We start from the raw sequence: 21310 nt of genomic DNA on the forward strand, positions 1-21310 counted from the left end.
AGCCCTGGCCTGGTTACTGAGCTGAGTGGGACTTAAGTTAATCTTGAAGATAGCATTATCATAACCTTGGTGTCTGTCTAGAAACTTCTGGCTTCAGAGTCATGCAACTGGCATTCCTTTTGTGGTATAGGAGCAGGAGCACATACTGGGTCTGAGCGTTTGTGGCTGGTGAGTGGCTGTGGATCCTGGCCCCACCTGCCAGCCCCGTCCAAATCCACATTGGAAGTGATGGTGAGAGGCAGAGCATAAGCTGCCATCCCCAGTGCTCTCTACGGGGGTTGTTCGTGAAAGGGGCAGTCATCAGTGTGCTGCCCACAAGAGTTTTAAGAGGTGTCGTTTTGCAGACAGATGTGGTACCAAATAATTCCATCACCAGAAATCTCTATGTATATATGACTGGAAGCCAACCACAGTGTGGTAAAGGGTCAGAAGTGGCCTGAGAAGGTACCTCAGCATTCAGCTGGGCTGTAGCGAGCCAGCTCCAGGGAGTCGGAAGACCACGGGACCTCCCAGTTCTGACCCTTACCCTGTGTTCTCTGTGTGGCAGGGTTTGGAGAGCTATTCATGAACACACACATACACAATTTTATACTTCAGAAGCCCTCGTCTGCCTGATGAACAAGCTTCATCTTCTCACCGTTAGTGGGTAGTCCTTCCTGGTCCTTCCCTCACCCTCTGGGTATATAACCTGTCCTGAGGTTAACATTTCCTCTTCCCGTCTAGTGTTGGGCTCTATCGGGACTGCAAATTGTTTTAGAGTAAGATCATCAGAGATAGACATGGTGGAACATGCCTGTAATCTCAGCACTAGGGAGTTCGAGGCAGGAAGGTCAGCCTTGGCTCCTCGGCAAAACCCTTAAAATAATCTGTAACAACAATAAAAAAAAAAAAAAAAAAAAAACTTGTCGCAGCTACCCCAGAATCTACCTGTCAAGTGACTGTGCCGACTAAAGGAAATAATTCAAAACTTTTAGCACCTTTTTTGACGCCTCCAATTCTGTTGTCTCTATTTCACAACCTTCCTGGGGCCCCACGTGTAGAGTCAAACTTGAGTGTTTAGCTATGTTCTCTATTCAGGCAGGGACTGGTTGAATACTGCCTTTCAAAGCACTCCGGGATCTGACTGTATCCCACATGGCCACCCTGGTGCCACTGGGCACATCTTAGCTCCAAACGAGGCTCTTTTCTGTCTGCTTGCAGGTTATGCTGAAGTGGATATTGGCCACACGTGGTCTCGAGGTACTTATCCTTAGCCCCTGCCCAGAATGTCCCAGTTAGCCTACCACTTCAGACTTGGGAGGGGATATTCCATTTACAGACATAGATCAGCATTGCTCAGTGGATAAGCATTGTGGTCCCCAGGAATTAGTAAACCAAAATGTCACCATGGAGACATTAACCGGGGCTTGACAGAGTGGCCCTGTCCTGGACTGAGGGAGGTAAGGGCGACTAAGGACCGTGCTTCTAGTCAGGATAGATCTCTATGTCTGGACCCGCAGTGATGGGTCGCCCTGCCTTCAGATCATCGTTGGAGGGACTGCTCTGCCAGGGCAGTTTAAGGCAGGATGGTGGGTGCAAGTCTTATGTTCAGCTCCCAGAGGGCACGTGTTGCGAGACGCGGGACCTCAGCCCAGCTCTTTTCCGCTTTCCAGGTCTCATTGAGCTTTTGTCCCCAGGCCCGGTGGTCTGGAGTGGCCCTGACTCAAGCGTCCTCTCCTGGGCAAGGGTCTGCCTTCCGCCTCCCCAGACAGCTCTTACGACTTGGGCACCCGCCCCTCTCCCCGCCCCCCCAACGTGGGCCCGCCCTCGAGCCTGAATCGCGGCGGGGCGGGGGGCGGGGTGGAGAGCGGCCGGGCGGGACATCCGGCCCTGGTCCCTCGCTGCACCCGGGAGCTGGCCACCCACTAACCCTCCCCTCCCGAGATCTCCAGCCCCAGCTGCTGTCGCCTCTTCAGCAGCCCCGAGATCGGCGAGGTCTGCCCGGATCACCATGTTCCCTCGCCCTCTAACCCCACTGGCGGCCCCAAAAGGCGCCGAGCCCCTGGGCCGCACGCCTCGGCGGGCCCCATTGAGTAGGGCCCGTGCTGGGCTCGGGGGACCACCCCTGTTGCTGCCGTCCATGCTGATGTTTGCAGTGATCGTGGCCTCCAGCGGGCTGCTGCTCATGATCGAGCGGGGCATCCTATCGGAGATGAAACCCCTTCCCCTGCACCCTCCCAGCCACAAAGGCGCGGCCTGGCGTGGGACAGCTCCCAAGCCTGGAGGCCTATCCTTGGATGCTGGGGACTCGGACTTACAAGTGCGGGAGGACGTCCGAAACCGGACCATGAGGGCGGTGTGCGGACAACCGGGCATGCCCCGGGACCCCTGGGACTTGCCGGTGGGACAGCGGCGCACCCTGCTGCGCCACATCCTCGTAAGTGACCGCTACCGCTTCCTCTACTGCTACGTCCCCAAAGTGGCCTGCTCTAACTGGAAGCGCGTGCTGAAGGTGCTGGCGGGTGTCCTGGACAACGTGGATGTCCGCCTCAAGATGGACCACCGCAGTGACCTGGTGTTTCTGGCAGACCTGCGGCCTGAGGAGATTCGCTACCGTCTGCAGCATTACTTCAAGTTCCTATTTGTGCGAGACCCCTTGGAACGCCTCCTGTCTGCTTACCGCAACAAGTTTGGGGAAATCCGGGAGTACCAGCAGCGCTATGGAGCTGAGATTGTCAGGCGCTACAGGGCTGGAGCTGGCCCCAGCCCTGCGGGGGACGATGTCACCTTCCCAGAGTTCCTGAGGTACCTGGTGGATGAGGATCCTGAGCACATGAATGAGCACTGGATGCCCGTTTACCACCTTTGCCAACCATGTGCTGTGCACTACGACTTTGTGGGTTCCTATGAGAGGCTGGAGGCTGATGCCAACCAGGTGCTGGAGTGGGTGCGGGCCCCACCCCATGTCCGGTTCCCAGCCCGCCAGGCCTGGTACCGGCCGGCCAGCCCAGAAAGTCTGCATTACCACCTGTGCAACGCCCCACGAGCCCTGCTTCAAGATGTGCTGCCTAAGTATATCCTGGACTTCTCCCTCTTTGCCTACCCACTGCCCAATGTCACCAGGGAAGCCTGTCACCAGTGACAGTGGGCCAGCAGCTTTTGGAGTTTGGTTTTAATGACACCAGCTTTGAAGTGCCTTTTAGAGAAACGCATGGCTCTGGGACTTGCTAGTTTCTCTAGATGGTTCCATATCTCAGTGGCTGGGACCGTCCTCAGGCTGTCCTTGTCCACAGTGAGTGCCCACGGTGGCTCAGAGGGTAGATCTAGACAGGAGGCCTACTGCTCTCACTGGTGGACTCTCTTAGGGCTTGCGGCATCCTTATCTGGCAGGGCCAGACACCAATGTGTTACTAAAGCCATGTGTTTGATCTAAAGACTGACTCCAGGCCCCTGGCTGCTGGGTTTGCGCAGTCCACCTGGTCCGCTGTAACTACTTAACCTGTGGCCAAATCCCAAACAAAGGTGGCACCAGCCAAGCACTTGACTGTGCCTAAGACCAATGACTCTGACCCCCGTTTGCCCATCCCATGAACCTCACGACTGGAGTGAGCTGTGGTGCCTTAGGAATGAATTTTGAGCCTTTCTACTCCAGCCTTTAAATTTCCTACACTTTCCTACACATTTCCATTTTTCCAAGGAAAGAAAAAACTGAAGTAGGGCCCTTACCTCACAGCTCTAAGACCCAGCCCCTCAAGCATCCAAAGACCCCTGTGCCTGACCTCTTCCTAGGGCTCTTGAAGTATCTTCAGTAAGCTTCCCTTCCCTACAAAGCCTTTTCTATTGTGTCTGTGGCCGGTGTATCTGGCTGTTACTTGTCTAACGCATTTATTTAAAGTGTGTATAAATATATATGTATGTTTTTTGTTTTAGTTTTTTGAGACAGGGTTTCTCTGTGTAGCCCCGGCTGTCCTGGAACTCACTCAGTAGACCAGGCTGGCCTCAAGCCCAGAGATCTGCCTGCCTCTGCCTCCTGAGTGCTGGGATTAAAGGCATGCACCACCATGCCCAGTTAAATGTGTATATTTTGATAAAATCCTTGTAAGGGCTGACTTTTAATAAAGCTGTTTTGTATACAAAATGAGTGTTTCTGTGATTGCCCTCAGCTCCCATGGGTGCTGGGGGACCTCTAGATGCTTGCATCCCCAGATCAAAAGGGGAAGCTTGCTGGTGGAAACAGTAAGACTTAACCAAACCTACTTAAACAAGTCCAGTGGCCCCTGTCACACCATGGAGCCTTTTGGGACTTCTAATAGGCTCACAGACTCAGTTTCTAAGATGCCATTTAAAAGGTAAGGCCTGTCAAAATGACATCAGCCGAGAGAGGGGAGTGTGCACACTTTTTAATCCAAGAACCCCGGGGACAGAGGCAGATGGTCTCTGTGAGTTTGGGGTCAGCTTGGTATATATAGGGAGTTCCAGACCAGTCAGAGCTCTATGGTGTGCCATCAGGTACGAAGAACACGTGACTGGAGTGAGGACTGGAGAGGTGGCTCAGAGGTTAAGTCTAGAAGGATGTTCAATTCCCAGCACCCACCTCTGGTGGCTCCCAGCTGCCTGTAACTCTAGCTCCAGGGGATTCAACGGCTCTGACCTCTGTGGGTACCCATACACACATGGCATACACACACACAGACCCACACATATACACATGATTAAAGGTAAAGTAAATCGAAGAAAAAGAAGGGAATGAATAGGAGGCACGAACTCGGCATTATCTTAGGTTAGGCAGGGACATGTCAATATTTTTTTCTTTTTCTTTTTCTTTCTTTCTTTTTTTTTGGTTTTGGTGTTTGGTTTTACTTTTGGTTTGGGTTTGGTTTTGGTTTTTGGTTTTTTTTTAATTTTGGTTTAGTTTTGGTTTTTAGGTTTTTGGTTTTTTGAGATAGAGTTGCGTCTCTTGGCTGCCCTGGAACTTGATGTGTAGATCAGGCTGGCCTCCAACTCAGAGATCCACCTGCCTCATGATTTCCAGTGTTAGAATAAAGGCATGAACCACCACACCTGGCTAATTCTCTTTTTATAAGGTAAGGTGGCCCCACTATATATATAATTTTGAGTTGGTGGGGGCAGGTCTTACTATACCTAGGCTTGACTTACACATACAGTCCTCATGCCTCAGCCTCTGGAGTAGCCAGAATTATAGGTGCCTACCATCATGCCAGCTGGGAATACCTGTTAACCCAGGAGCTACCACCCCCACCCCAGTATTGTCAAACAAAAAGAAGGCATTGCTGTGTGAACAAGGAGAGACCTGAGAATTACAAAAGGGACTGTCAACAAGTCCTGTGGGCCTCAAGGACCTCAGGAGTCCTCTGCTCTTATCCACTCTCTTGCTTTCTTACCTGGGCCTTACAGTAACTCAGAAGCTGTATCACCCAGCTGGTCATCTACCTAGTGCCCCTAGAGCACAGGCAACCTAGGAAGCCCAGAGGATGTGAGGCCCAACTGCTGGCTCTGCGCTGTTCCATTTAATACTGAGGAGCTCAGCTCTCTAAAGTGTCATCCTATTTTACAGATGTGGGAATTGGCACAAAGAGAGTGAGTGGTCCACCCAAAGGGTCCACCCCAGGTGTACATGCCCCCAGTTAGGAGGGAAAAAGAAAAGGACAGACACACAGACAAATGGGTCCACTGACCACACTGGGAGATCTAGAAGGTTTGTGGAATGTGGGAATAGAGAGAAGAAAGGATAGAAAGTTAGGATTACATGATGGACTTGTGGGTGGGGGTAAATTTCTCCACTTTTATTTGGAAAGAATTAAAACCCAGTAACCCCGCTCTGAAGGGGAAGAGGGAGGGGGCAAACGAGGTCTTTGAAAGGATTCGAGTATTGGTTCTTGTCCACCTGGAGGAAAGGGATGCTGGGTCACAGGGCATCCTGGTGGCCAGAGGTGGACAGCTGTGACATAGGAGGAGAAGTGAAGTGTAAGAATAGAGAGAGCAACAAGACAAACAGCATCTGCTTAGACAAACAGCCATTTTTGCTTAGAGTCAGCCAAGGAATCTGTCATTCCATTTCCTTCCCGGGAAATGGACTTCTTAAAAAAAGGTCCCCAAGGAAATGACGCAGAGTTGTGGGGCCCTGCTGGTTCTAGTGGGGGCTAACTGGCTTACCCTGAGTGCCAGGCCAGAGTTGAAGGGTGCTGTGGGCTCTGGATCACCAGGGCAAGGGAGTTTTCGGGACGGGGCTCTAAAACTGAATCTTCTGAGGATTCCTGCCTTTCCCTGGGTCAGCTGTGACCCTACACAGCCCCAAACCCTATGCTATAAGCTGGACCCTAGGAGAACAAGACCCCTTAAAGTAACTCCACCCACAAGAACTCAGGTTCCCTGGACACAGAAGGATGAAACTAGCATTAACTTCTGTTGGGTTTCCTGACTCCACTTCCAAGCACCAGTGCCTGTTCGTTCATTCTCCGCCTGTCTGAAGCTGCTGCATAGAAATCACCTTAACCCATGAACTGTGGACTGGTGGCTATGGAGCCCCCATGGGACTGGACTAGGCCCTCTGGACACGGAAGACAGTTGTTAGGCTTGAACTGTTTTGGGGGGCACCCAGGCAGGGGGATCAGGATCTGTCCCTGGTGTATGGGCAGGCTTCTGGGAGACCAGTGCCTGTGGTGTGACACCTTGCACAGCCTTGGTGCAGTGGGAAGGGGCTTGGACCTGCCTAGGCTCAGTGAGCTGGGCTTTGCTGACTCCCCATGGGAGACCTCGATTTGGGGGATGTGGGGATGCGGGGTGGCTTGGGAAAGAGGGCTGAGGGGTGGGAGGAGGGAGGAGGGGGGAATCTGTGGATAGTATGTGGAGTGAGTAGAAAATTTCTTAATAAAGAAAAATGAAAGAGAAAAAAAAAGAAATCACCTTAAATTCTCAAGTCTTTTCCTCTCCCTTCAGGAAGATACACCATACTGGACCCTGCAGGAAGCCATAAAGGCACTCACCTCCCTAGGAAAACATCGAACCCTCGCTTCTCCTGGGGGATCCAGTCATCAGAGAAGCCAGGCTCCTAAGATGGACCCAGTGCCTTTCTTTTACAAGCCATCTTCTGCTTTTCAGATTCTAAAAACCCTAGTAACTAATGGTGGCTACTCTAAATCACCAGAGCCCGACCACTGTATTAAATGCATTCCTCCCTATCCTTACGACTCAGCCCCAGTCCCTCAGTGAGATCTATCCCTATTCTAGAGGAGAGGAAATCAAGCTCAATGGGGAGAGAAGAACCTGGGATGGAAACCCGGCTGTCTGGTGAGTGAGCACGTGCTGTGCTGTAGGTGACCCAGTCCTCCGTTGTGTGTGCTGTGAGGATGTCCGTTTTTTCTTCTGAGTTTTTGCACCCTTTTCCAGACTTCTTTCCTAACCCTGTACAATTGGTTCTGTCCGTGGGTTTCTCCAAATCTGACAACATTCCCCAGGCTTGCCCACCCTAAAGGTCAACTTTCTGGTGCTGCTGACCCCAGACTTTGAGTGCAATTGATTCAGATTTTTCAAGTGGTTGTGAATACAGAATTCAGTGTGCAAGAAATTTACTGGAAGAACTCAGGTATTGTGCGTGAACTGTACTCCCAGTACTTGGGAGACTAAGACAGAAGATTTCCTAAGGTTTGGCCTAAGGAGGAAGAAAGGAAGGAAGGAATGAAAGGAGGAAGGAAGGAATGGAGGGAGGGAGGAAGGAAGGAAAGGAGGAAGGAAGGAAAGGAGGAAGGAAGGAAACAAGACCCTTATTGGGCATGGTAGCTATGCCTGTGCTTTCTCTCAGCCCTCTGCTGCGAGTTTGAAACAAGGCTGATTCATACAGCGAGTTTCAGGCTGGCCAGCCAAGTAAGGAGCAGGGAGTCAGAAAGAGCCTGTGTCTGTGAGATGAAACGCCAGGGAGAATCCTGGATCCACCAAGTCTGGTTATCACAGGACTGTAAGAGAAATCCCATCAGAAGGCAGTCTCTGCGGGTGAACTATAGCCCAGTGTTCGGTATGTCCGCCATAGTGGAAGTCACCCGGGAAACATGGGCACTGAGGAGAAAGAAAGGTGCCAAGGGCAGCGAGTTAGGGGTCCTTGTCAGCCGGCAGCATTTTCCCAGAAGGTCAGCTAAAGAAGGATGCTAAGATTCTAGTAGCGTGAGCCCACGGCTGCCACACGGAACCAGTATGCCATTTTGACTTATGTACCTATTATCCCCCTTGGGGTTCTGTTGGTGTCATTTTCTTGAGTTGTGCTGGGTGTTGGCCCAAGGTCTTGCTCATGCTAGGCAGGCGCTCTACCAGTGAGCTGCGTCCCCAGCCTCTGTGGCTTTTTGCTTCTTAAATATTTAATTAAGCTGAGAGGGGAGAGAGAGAGAGAGAGAGAGAGAGAGAGAGAGAGAGAGAGAGAGAGAGAGAGAGAGAGAGGGAGAGGGAGAGGGAGAGAGAGAGAGAGAGAGAGAGAGAGAGAGAGAGAGAGAGAGAGAGAGAGAGAGAGAGAGAGTTTTGTATGTGAGTGTGGACACATGCACGCCATAGCAAAGGTGGGAGAGAGGACAACCTTGAGCATGTCCTTGCCTTTCACCTTATTGAGTCAGGGTGTCTCCATGCTTTGTCATTGTGGATGCCAGGCAGCCAGGCTTTCAGCGTCTAGAGATTCTCCTGTCCCCACCTCCCATCTCATCAGAGGAGCGCATGTGCTACTACACTGCTCCGCTGTGGATGGGTATAGAGGGGATCCAAACGCAGAGCCTGGAGCTTTGACCCCCCAACCCAGCTCCCAGGCTCTTGATTGTTTGTTTCAAAAACTTTTGTGGGAGGCAGTCCGTGGGTTTATTGAGACAGAGTTTCTCTGTGTAGTCCTGGCTGTCCTGGAACTCACTCTGTAGGCCAGGCTGGCCTCGAACTCACAGAGATCCACCTGTCTCTGCCTCTTGAGTGCTATGATCAAAGGCGTGTGCCGCCCCTGCCCAGCTTCAAATTTTATTTTTAAAATACTTTATTTTGTGTTTATATGTATGTCAACATATGTATGTGCATATGTGTGCCGGTCCCTAAGGAGTCCAGAGGAGGGTATTGGATCCACATGAAGCTGGAGTTATAAGCAATTGTAAACCACCTGAGATGAGATCTGGGAATGGAACTTAGGTCCTCTGCAAGAGGAGTACATGTTCTAAACCACTTAGCCATCTCTCCAGCCCCCTAACCCCTGCCTTATAGCTGGCCTCTGTCATTGCCCTTCAAGTGGGCATTGGAGGGTATGTGCAGTCACCACTCACAAAAGCACAGTTGAATTTTCAGGGTGTTCTCTCTGCAGTTTCCCCAACTTAGGGAGGTTTTCATGATTTAGATTGTGTCTTTGTCATTAGTTGCTCAATATCTATGGTGACTTCCACATACCCAGCTTCCCCATTACAGGCGCACGCTCTTTCAGCTGGAGTAGGAGGGCAGAATCAGTGAGCAAAAATTACAGAGGGTGAGTCCAAAGGCTGGTGCTGTAGACCAGGCTCCCTCCAAATACGATCTTCCAGCTAGACTTCAACTCCAAGGCAGCCTGAAAAGAAAGGGAGTTTTCCAAAGGCAGCATCTGGGGATGCACACGTTCATGAAAGCCTCTTCTCTTTCTTTCTTTCTTTCTTTCTTTCTTTTTCTTTCTTTCTTTCTTTCTTTCTTTCTTTCTTTCTTTCTTTCTTTCTTTCTTCCTTCCTTCCTTCCTTCCTTCCTTCCTTCCTTTCTTTTCTTCTTCTTTTTTTGCTTTTTGTTTGTTTTTCGAGACAGGGTTTCTCTGTACAGCCCTGGCTGTCCTAGAACTCACTCTGTAGACCAAGCTGGCCTTGAACTCACAGAGATCCGCCTGCCTCTGCCCGCCGAGTGCTGGGGCTAAAGGCGTGTGCCACCACCGTCCAGCAGAAAGCCTATTCTTTAGTAGCACCTCTCCCCAGCTCTTCAGCCTGCTTCTGCCTGATCCAGCAGAAAAGTCCCCACCAAGGCAAAGAGCATTGTGGAATCAGCCCCGATTCTGCCACTGTAGGTGGCATAAGGAGGCCCAAGGCCAAGCCAGGTCACCCAGTGTCCTGTAGCCTTATAGAAGGAAGGCTATAGTGGCCTTGACTTTGAGATGTGGGGCTCTGGGGAGCAGAAAAAAAGTGACTCTTCTGTGACGCATTTCCTGTCAGTAGCCAGGTAATGTCCCCAGACCTGTTAGGCACTGCCTCACTGCCAGCTTGCAGATCAGATGGATGGAACCACACACTGTACAACAGCCGAGATACAGGCGCATGCCTAAGACACTCCCCTAACTGCTGCTCTTCTCAGCCCTTGAGATTAGCTGACCCTGTAACCTCTGCCAGAGTACTAGAAGCAACAGGTATTGTTATCATTGCTTTTCATTTGGTTTGGCTTTGTTTTTGTTTCTGTTTTCTATTTTTGTTTTTGTTTTGCTTTTTGAGGTAAGCCCAGGCTGTCCTGGAACTTACTACGTAGTCCAGGCTAGGTTCCAACTCACAGAAGTCCTCCTGCCTTGGCTGTCCATGTGCTGGGATGTAGATGTGAGTCATCACACTCAGTGAAGAGCCTTAAAAATCCCATGTATTGCCAGGTGGTGGCGCACACCTTTAATCCCAGCACTTGGGAGGCAGAGGCAGGCAGATCTCTGTGAGTTCAAAGCCAGCCTGATCTGCAAAGTGAGTTTCAGGATAGCCAGGGATGTTATACAGAGAAACCTTGTCTCAAAAAAACAAACAACAACAACAAAAAAATCTCATGTACATTTTAGGACTTGGAGAGACAGCTCTGCAGTTAAGTTTGAATGTGCTTCTCTACCAGAGGATCAAGTTCGATCCCCAGTACCCATCCATGTCAGGTGACTCTCCATCTGTCTGTCACTCCAACTCCAGGGGCATCTGAGGCCTCTGGCTGCTTTAGGCACATGAATTCATGTGTGCATACGTGCAGACACACACACATACATAATTCAAAACAATCAAAATAAATCTTTAAACCGAGCATAATCAGGAGACAGAGGCAAGCGAGTTCAAGGCCAGCCTAGTCTACATAGTGAGTTCCAAGACAGCTAGGGCTATGGAGAGAGATCCTGTCTCAACAAACAAAACAAAACGACACAACTTTAAAACAGTGTTTAAAAAGTCCAAGCACTGGCAAAGTACTGTGTAATTCCAGTAGTTGGGCAGCTGAAGCAGAAGGATCATGAGTTTGGGGTCAACCCCTCCAGCTGAGTGGAAGTTCCAATAATAACAAAAAAGAAAATTTCTGACAAGAAGGGTAGGAGAAAAGAAGAAGAAGAGAGGAGCAGAGAAGAGGGGGAGGCGGGGGACACACCTAGTGCAATGACGTCCCGAAGCCAGGAAAGCCAGCCCCATCAACTTTTGGGAAGGGACCTTTGGTTGTTGTTCACAGAAACTACTTTCAACCCAGACATCTGCAAGTGGTTTTAAGTGACTAAATGCGGAATGTGGGGAGTGACTGCCACAGAACAGAAGCAAAAAGGATGAAGGATCAGCTCAGATGCCAGCCTTCCCTGAGGCCTTCTGACCACCCAGCCCCTTTCTCCTCTGATGTCCTGTGGTCCTAGCATGCAATTCAAGAGAACTTTTTACCCAGCTTGTTATTTGGCAGGTCCTGCCCAAGGCAAGAGCTGGGCCTTGTGTCCCTTTGCATTTGGTAAATACTTAGTGCTCAATAAAGATTGAACTGTTAGAAGACTAGGTGATTGGATAGATGACAGATAGATAGATAGATAGACAGCCAGATGACAGACGATAGATAATCGAGCAGATAGGTATGAGAGTGTGTGTATTTGTGTGTGTGTACACGTGTGGGTGGAAGAGTGGATGGTCGGCAGCACAGGGAATGCAGGAAGACGAACCTGTGCACGAGAAGAAATCAGGATCCCTGATTTCTGGCATTTGGCACTTGGATTTAAAAGGAGATAACAGCCGGAAGAAAAGTGTTCCACTAAGAAAGCAGGAGCAGAGGTCCGGGCCCCAGTGGGAAGAAGTGGCCTAGACATGATGCTGTCCTGAGTTTCCAGAGGCTCAGGAGGGAAGTGGTGATCCCAGGGGTCTAGCAGGAACATGGCCAGGTGAGGCACAGTAGTCATGAGGGTGAGACAGGGGTCAAAGGGTAGCCACAGGAATTCCCCAAAGGGGACACTTGTAGAAATCAAATGGTGTCCCTAAAAGAGAAGTAAAAGAGGACTGTGCTCACCCATTTATAACCCACCCAGCCCTCCCTGAGGGGTTTATCGGTCTCCAGTGGTGGTTATGGAGGGAGTCGCAAGCAAATTTCCGTGTTCCAACCCAGGACCTGGCACAAGCCTCTTCTCTGATCTCAGTCTCCTCATTTGTCACTTTCACTAACTTCAGAGGGCTGAGCACATCGGAGTGGAGTTTTACATAGTATCAAGCTACACACACCACACACACACCACACACACACACACACACACAGACCACACACACCACACACATACACACCACACACACACACACCACACACACACACACCACACGCACACACACACCACACGCACACACACACCACACACATACACACACACCACACACATACACACACACACCACACCCACACCCACACATACACCACACCCACACACCACACACACCACACACACCATACACACACACATACACACACACCCACACATACACCACACCCACACACCACACACACCACACACACCATACACACACCCATATACCACACACACACACACACACACACCCATATACCACACACACACATATACAACACACACACACACACACACACACACACACACACACACACACACACACATGCACACGAACACGCACACAGAAGGACTGAGAGAAGTCAGAAGTCCTAGGTCCAGATCTTGCACTGTGTCTCACAAAGACTGAACCTTTTCTGAGCCTGATTCCCTACAAGTGAAAGAAATAATATAACCACTGTCGTGAAGAGTGGCTGGGACTAAAGAGACAACAGTTAAGGCTTTCAGCTCTTCCAGCAGACTCACTTCAGTTCCCAGTACCCACATTGGGGAGCTCACAATCACCTGTAGCTCTAACTCTATAGGACACAACACTGCAGGCATCTGTAAGCACCTCTCTCTGTCTCTCTCTGTATCTCTCTGTGTCTCTCTCTCTCTCTCTGTCTCATACACACACACACAGAAAGAAAGAATAAAAATATTTTCTGCCGGGCGGTGGTGGCGCACGCCTTTAATCCCAGTACTCAGAGGCAGAGCCAGGCGGATCTCTGTGAGTTCAAGGCCAGCCTGGGCTACCAAGTGAGTCCCAGGAAAGGCGCAAAGTTACACAGAGAAACCCTGTCTCGAAAACCAAAACAAAACAAAAAAAAATTTTCTTTTAAACTTATTTTTTCTCGTGAATTAGTGTGCACAAATGTCTGTGTTGAGGGTGTTGGATTCACTGGAATTAGAGTTACAGAGAATTGTGAGCTGCCATGTGGAGGCTGGGAATTGAACCCGGGGTCCTCTGGAAGATCAGCCAGTGTACTTAACCACGGAGCCATGTCTCCAGCTCTAAAAAAATTTTCTTTAAAAAGAGTCGTAAGAGCTGGGCGGTGGTGGCACATGCCTTTAATCCCAGCATGTGGGAGGCAGAGCCAAGGCGCATCTCTGTGAGTTCAAGGCCAGCCTGGTCTACAGAGCAAGATCCAGGACAGGTACCAAAATTACACAAAGAAACCCCCCCCCCAAAAAAAAAAGATTTGTAAGATATCAAAATAAGTGGCTGGAGTCTTCAGAGAAGGGATTAATCAGTGCTTCAGTGAGCAGCTGCCGCCCCTATACATGTGGGTCTCGCAGAGGACAGAGCTCCTCACCCATTCTCACCCAGGGTGCTGTCTCCAGCAAGTCTGAGGACTGAGAGTATCCTTTCCACCCCAGGCCTTTTACTTTCCACAGAGGTAGTGTCTGAAAGCCAGGCTGTGAACTCGGGTGATGACCGGGCTGCATGGGCCCAGACATTCTCCTCCCACAGTGTGGAGAGCATGATGCCCGCGCCCATGGGGAGAGGAGGTCTCTGTATGTCTGGGGACACTGTTTATACCTTTGGAAGGCTGGGCAGAGGAAGGGAGGTCCCAGATTCTCACGTCCACACCAGGAACGTCTCCTTCCACTCCTCTGCGGCATCATTTCTTTGTTCAGCTCATCCTCAAGTAGGTATAAAAATCAACTCACACAACAGGGAACCGATTTATACTGACTGGGTCTTTGTGCCCAGCCTCGAGCTTTCTTTTTTTTTTGAAAATGTTCAAACCTACATAGAAGTTATAAAAATAGTACAGTGAGCACCAGTGACCTAGATCCTTCTGTTAACATTGGACACTTGTTTTCTCTCCTTGAATATGTATGTTTTGTTAAACCATTACTCTGGTGCTAAAGCCCCCAAAACTCTAGCCTGTCCCCCAACCAGAAAAAGGACATTCTGCTGTGTAACTCACTACTGTCACCAAAGTTAAGACATTGTACCCAATACATCAGTACTGTATAAGCCCACATTCAAGTTTTCCAATTGTCTGAAAAATGACCATTACAACTTAAAAAAAAAAATCACACATACACACACAAAAATAAAATCAAACAAAAATGTACCAGGACAGGCACCAAAAGTACACAGAGAAACCCTATCTCGAAAACCACTCCCCTTAAAAAAATCAAATAAAAAAAATCAGCAACAGATCAAGAATCCTCTGCCATTTTTTATTGGTGTGTCTTCTTAGTATTCTTTAATTTAATTTTTATTTTTACAATTACTATTATTATGTTGTTGTTGTTGCCGTTGTTTTTCAAGACAGAGTTTCTCTGTGTAGCCCTGATTGTCCTGGAACTAGCTCTGTAGACCAGGCTGGCCTCGAACCCACAGAGATCCTGCCTCTGTCTCCCGAGTACTGGAATTAAAGGCGTGCACCACCACCGTCTGGCTATTTATTTTACTTTATTTTTTGGCCATGAGTGTTTTGCTCACTTGTGGGTCTGTGTACCATGTGCATGCCTGATGCCCTTAGAGGTCAGAAGAGGGTGTTAGATTCCTGCAACTAGAATTACAGATGGTTGTGAGCTGCCATCTAAGTTCTGGGGATTGAACCTGGATCCTCTGCAAGAACAAGCGCTCTTAACCACTGAGCCAGCTCTCCTGAGACTTAAACTTAGGTCATCAGGTTTGGTGGTAGGTGCCTCCACCTGCTGAGCCATCATAGGCTTTGACAGGTCCTGGTGTGGTAAAGATTGGTGTGCTTGAGGGGGAGACCTCTCCAACCTACTTTGTACAGTAAGCGTGGCCTCCATGGTCAGCTTGTTTTGACCCCCTTAGGCCACTTTAGAAATGTGATCTCTCTTTCTACCCCTTTCTAGACCTCCAAGGAAAGTGCTGCATTATATTACATACTGCGTGATACTGAGGGTGTAGCAATTCTCTGGGTACAGTCATCATTGAATTCTGTCCTGTTGCTTAGCAACTCCAGGACATTTCAGCCCTTTCCAGCCAGAGGGTGGGTAGAGGGGGTGACAGAATGAGTGGCTGGTTCTTTCTTGCTCTGGGAGTCTCCACACAGCCAGTAATCTAGCAAAGAGGGAGGTTCTTGCATCCAGGGGAGTTCCCTTCCTCCTCTCAAGGGGTAAGCAGTATCTTCAGGTTCCTTCCTGTGTGGCCTCGAAGACACACAATGCCATGGAATGTGGGGCTCCTCCTGTGGAGGAGGGTCTAAGGCATAGTGGAGGCTGCTCAGCATCCCTGAGGTGAAGCTGAGAGGGGAGGATCCAGGTGTCAACTGCATCCTGCCTGGAGAGGGCTCTCCGTTAGGCATCCTCAGAGGCTGCCTAGGCACTTGGTTTGAGTCCCAGCCATGCTCCTTTCGGGGAGACATGGGCACCTCCTTAATCACCCAGTCTGCTGTACCAATTATCCAAACTCACAGAACAGGTCCTACCCTGGTCTTAGCACAAAAGCAGAGAATCAACTAATCTTGAGAGTATATCTAGAACTTTACTCGTTTTATTTGATTAAGATTTAGGGACAGGCCGGGCGGTGGTGGCGCACGACTTTAATCCCAGCACTCGGGAGGCAGAGCCAGGAGGATCTCTGTGAATTCGAGGCCAGCCTGGGCTACCAAGTGAGTTCCAGGAAAAGGCACAAAGCTACACAGAGAAACCCTGTCTCGAAAAACAAAAACAAAACAAAACAAAAAAAAAGATTTAGGGACAATGGTTTATAGGTGCTGTTCTCAGGACCCCTTAGGGAATCTGGAAATAATCAAAGGGGTAGAATTTGGAGAAAGTTACATCATTTTTATACACTTCTGAAAAGTTAGTAAATTCATGTTTTTGTGAATATTGGCAAAATCCATGGCTGTCATTGATGGATATCACCAACACTTCTATGCCACTTTACATTGCTAAAAAAAAAATCACATTCCTAGATCCTACTTTGTTCATGATGGAATACGTACCAGTATTTGTGTTGTCTAGTTCATTGGTTGTTTTGTTTTGTTTTGTTTTGTTTTGTTTTGAGAGAGAGCATCTTACATAGCTCAGGCTGGCTTCAAGGGTGACCTTGAACTCCTGATTCTGCTGCCTCTGAGTCCCTAGTGCTGGGATAACAGGCATGTACTACCTCCCCCTGCTGCATAAGTATTCTTAGCTTCACATTTACCATCACTCGAAAACCAAATTCTTTTTCTTCATGTCTCTTCCTGTATTTCATCCTCATTTTAATTTTTGTTTCTGCTTTTGTTTTTGTTTTTTACTTGTTTGCTTTGGGGTGTGTGTGTGTGTGTGTGTGTGTGTGTGTGTGTGTGTGTGTCACAGATTCCTACCCTGTACTATGGGCTGCTTCAGATTTGTGCTGATCTCTCTCCCTCTGGTTCTACCTCCAGAATACTGGAGTTACTTTATCCTCCTCTCCAAAAGGAGACTGGGTCTTGCTATGAACCTCTGAACTGGGGCAATCCTCTGGCTCCGTCTCCCGAATAGATAGAGCTACAAGCTTGGGTCCACTGTGCCTGGTCCCCACTCCCGTTTGGGGGTGTTGAGACAGGACCTTACTCTAGCTCAGGCTGGCTCAAACTCATGACAATCCTCAGCCTCCCAAGTATTGAAATTATAGGATGAAATCATTACACCTAGCTTCCTTTTTTAAATATTTATTTTTATTTTATTTTTTATTTATTTTTATTTATTTATCTATTTATCTATCTATCTATTTATTTATTTATTTATTTATTTATTTATTTATTTATTTATTTATTTATTTATGCTTTTTGAGACAGGGTTTCTCTGTATAGCTTTGCGCCTTTCCTGGATCTAGCTCTGTAGACCAGGCTGGACTCGAAATCACAGAGATCCGCCTGGCTCTGCCTCCCGAGTGCTGGGATTAAAGGCGTGCGCCACCACCGCCCGGCTATTTTTATTTTTTAAAGTGTGTGTGTGCACATGTGTACCTGCAGAGATCAAAGTCATCCAATCCCTGAAACTGTAGTTATAGGCAGTTGTGAGCTGCTGCTTCTTCTCCTTCTTCTCCTTCTTCTCCTTCTTCTCCTTCTTCTTCTTCTTCTTCTTCTTCTTCTTCTTCTTCTTCTTCTTCTTCTTCTTCTTCTTCTTCTTCTTTTTGGTTTTTTGAGAAAGGGTTTCTTTGGAACCTCTACTGGAACTCACTCTGTAGCCCAGGCTGGCCTGGAACTCACAGAGATCCACCTGGCTCTGCCTCCTGAGTGCTGGGATTAAAGGCGTGCACCACCACCACCACCACCACCCGGCAGTTGTGAGCTTCCTAAGGTGGGTGCTGGGAACTGAACTCAGGTCTTCTGCAAGAACAGTATGTGATCTTAACTGATGAGCCATCTCTCCACCTCACCCTCTTTTCCTTTTGAAGAATGAAATGAGCTAGGGTCTCAAGCATTTCAAAGACTTCTCAGACGCAAGGTGAGATAATTTCTGGAGATGTCAAGTGTATGGGTCTTTGGTTTACCAAAAACTGCATTTTCATACTTCAAGGACTGAAACATCAGGGTAGTTTAATGCTGGTGAGGGTTCCGAGACCATTCGATTTTCTCAAGATGCAGACTATCTGGGGCACTAGCCATGAGGTGGAACACATACTGCCATGGAGTCGAGAGAACAATCTGGACCATACAAGGTGTTCATGAATTATTCTCTCTCCCTCTCTATTTCTGGGAAGTATTTCAATCATGTTTTCTATGGTTACATGGTCACGTATATATTTTAATTGTAATGGTGTTTGCAGATGTTACAATGAGAATCAAAGCTGGGTGGTGGTAGTGCTCGCCTTTAATCTGCCACTTGGACAGCAGAGGCAGGCAGATCTCCAAGTTCAAGGCCAGCCAGATCTACAGAGTGAGTTCCAGGAAACTCTGTCTTGAAAAACCAGAAAAAGAAAGAAAGTGGGGGGGGGGGGGAGGAAGAAAGGGGGAAAAAAAACACAGTGTATCAGAGAGCTCAATATCTCTCTCTCTCTCTCTCTCCTTCTCTTTCTTTTTTTAAGACAGGTTTTGTTTTTTGTTTTTTGTTTTTTTAACAAGGCAGCCTTGGCTCACCTGGAACTCTCTATGGAGCCCTGGCAGGTCCTAAACTCATAGATATCCACCTGCCTTTGCTTCCTGAATGCTGGGATTAATGTGGTGCAACATCACACCCAGCCCAAAGGGCACTACGCCTACGTAGTACACAGACATACAGGCAGGCAGGATGTTCATACTCCTAAAGATAAAGATAAAGCTGGCCGTGGTGGAGCACTAAAAAATCAGGTGCTGGGGAGGAGGGAAACAGGAGCTCATACACTGGCCGTGTAGCCTAATTGATGAGCTCCTGCCTGCGAGAAACCCTGTCTCAAGCAGGTGGATGAAGCAGGTGGCTGGCATTCCAAGGGTGACACCCAATGTCATACTTTGGCCTTCACACACGCACAGGCACACACATAAGGCACAACCAAATTGTTGGATATGAAAGTTCTATGGGGCATCACTGTGTAGCCCTAGCTGCCCGGAACTCACAAAGATCCTCCTGCTTCTGCCCTCCTGAGTGCTGGAATTAAAGGTGTGCACCACAATGTCCAACTGAAAGTTCTGTGACTTATCTGCTTGTTTAGGAGTTGGTTAATGGCTCAATGAATCGAAAAACTTTCTAAGCACTCATTTGAACATTTATGGATGCTGCAAAAGAAAACGTATGCCACTTGAACCCCAGACTATAATGCCATATTTGAAATTAGGTGCAAGCAAGGCTCCTAAAGATGAATTTTAAGTTATTAACAAACTTTTTTCCCCTACCCAGTCCAATACTTTTGATAGGAAATTCAGATGACTGGATTAACCACACGATATGGCAATGGGAAAAACATCAGTTTGAAAATGTGTCCTGTGGCATTCCTTTGGCTGGTGAAATTCCAGAGACTTTTAATGAATTAAAGCCACATTTGCCCACAGAAGTCAGCAAAGTTCCTGAATAGCTTGAAATTAATGTTGCACACAGTAGGATAAGAAAACACTTAGAAAAAAAAAAAGAAAAGAAAAGAAAACACTTAGACAGTGACATCCCTCCTCCATCACCAGCATTGTTTACGCCGAATCTGTGGTCCGCGTAAGAGTGCATGAGGAACAAATTTCGGCACCCACAACACAGCAGCCTAGCCCAGAAGAAGGGAAAGTTTAACAGAGAATGCTCATGTCCCAGTGTATCAAACCAGAAGAATGTCTCAAGGAGAGCGCCATGTGGAAAATGAATGTAAATGTACTTTCCAAAGAGAGCCCTGCCCTAACAGGAAAAAGCAGCTCTTCCACTCTGATGTGGGACTTTGAAATACAGTTAATTACTGACTGAAAGCAGCGCTCATGGGTCGCCTCCAGGTGACTGATGACAATCTTTCCTTATACTTTCTCAGACGTTGAATTTTTTTTAAAGGTTTTTTTGTTTGTTTGTTTGTTTGTTTGTCTCTCCCACTTTTATTTTATGTTCTTTTTATTTATTTATTTTTATGTATGCGGAGGTTTTACCTGCATGGTGCACCACACACAGAGCTCACAGACTCTAGGAGAAGGCATTGTACCTCCTGGGACTGGAATTACAGATGTCTGTGAGCTGCCATGTGGGTGCTGGGAATCGATCCCAGGTCCTCTGGAAGAGCAGCTCTTACTCTTAACCACTGAGCCGTCTCTCCCATCCTATTTTCTACTCTTTTAAGATGGGATTTCAGTGTGTTACCCAGACTGGTCTTGAACTCCTGGTCTCAGATAATTCTCCTGCCTGAATCTCCTGATAGTTAACACTGCAGGTAGACACCTGACTGATACCAACATATTTTATAGGTCACCATGCTATACAGTTTCATGTTTTTTGTTTGTTTGTTTGTTTGTTTTTTGGTTTTTCAAGATTTTTCTGTGTAGCCTTGGCTGTTCCAGAACAGAACTGACTTTGAAGACCAGGCTGGCCTTGAACTCACAGAGATCCCTGCCTTTGCCTCCCAAGTGCTGGGAGGTGTGATCCACCACCACCACTCAGCTATATTTCATCTTCACATTCTAATATTGGAGGAATAAGTCCTATATGATTTGTTTTAATATAACATATGCTTTTTTTCAAATTTGTCTGCCAAGGTGCATTATAACAACATTGATCTTATGAAATTTCCCCAATAAATAAAGAGATGTCCTTTTTGCACATCTGCATTTTTTGAGATTTCTGCTCTTTGGGTGACCCACTGTGGTTTGACTGATTTCATCAAAAGACTGAAGCTGTCCATCAAGGTGTTTCAGATGAGCACAGTTAAAACTGGGTGCAAGGCAGGCATGGTGGCGCACACCTTTAAAGTAAAATCTGCACTAAGGAGACAGAGGCCGCTGGATCTCTGAGTTTGAGGCCAGCCTGGGCTACACAGTGAGACCCTGTCTCAAGAAAAAAAAAAAAAAAAGCCCGGCGGTGGTGGCTCATGCCTTTAATCCCAGCACTCGTCTCGAAAAAACCAAAAATATAAAGCTAGTGCACACGATTACCAACCACAGTGATACATACTAGTCTGTACATTGTGCTTCTCAGAATTTCTTTGTGAGTGGAGTTTATATGCTCATGGCCAGTGCCCTTGTAACCATCCCAGTGTTTATGGTCCGTGTTATTATTGCCTGTTTTACTGTACAAAATGCCCTGGAAAGTGTTTTTGTTTTGTTTTTAGTTTTGTTTTTTTCCTTTCTGTAATCTTATGTTTCTTAAGCAAATACTCTTTTCAAATGTCAATAGATCTCTTTTTAAAAATGACATGAGTGG

General features: G+C 47.9%; 1 protein-coding gene across 1 annotated transcript; it reads left to right on the plus strand.

Annotated features, from left to right (window-relative positions):
• Positions 1 to 951: 951 nt before the first annotated feature.
• Positions 952 to 4117, plus strand: Chst14 (carbohydrate sulfotransferase 14). The gene has a single exon (XM_052723603.1). It carries the CDS (start codon positions 1991 to 1993, stop codon positions 3119 to 3121), a length of 1131 nt encoding a protein of 376 aa, XP_052579563.1. The 5' UTR covers positions 952 to 1990; the 3' UTR covers positions 3122 to 4117.
• Positions 4118 to 21310: the final 17193 nt, after the last annotated feature.

Source organism: Peromyscus californicus, unplaced genomic scaffold (assembly GCF_007827085.1).
Source record: "Peromyscus californicus insignis strain IS unplaced genomic scaffold, ASM782708v3 Scaffold_7__1_contigs__length_154581171, whole genome shotgun sequence".
NCBI lineage: Eukaryota > Metazoa > Chordata > Mammalia > Rodentia > Cricetidae > Peromyscus > Peromyscus californicus.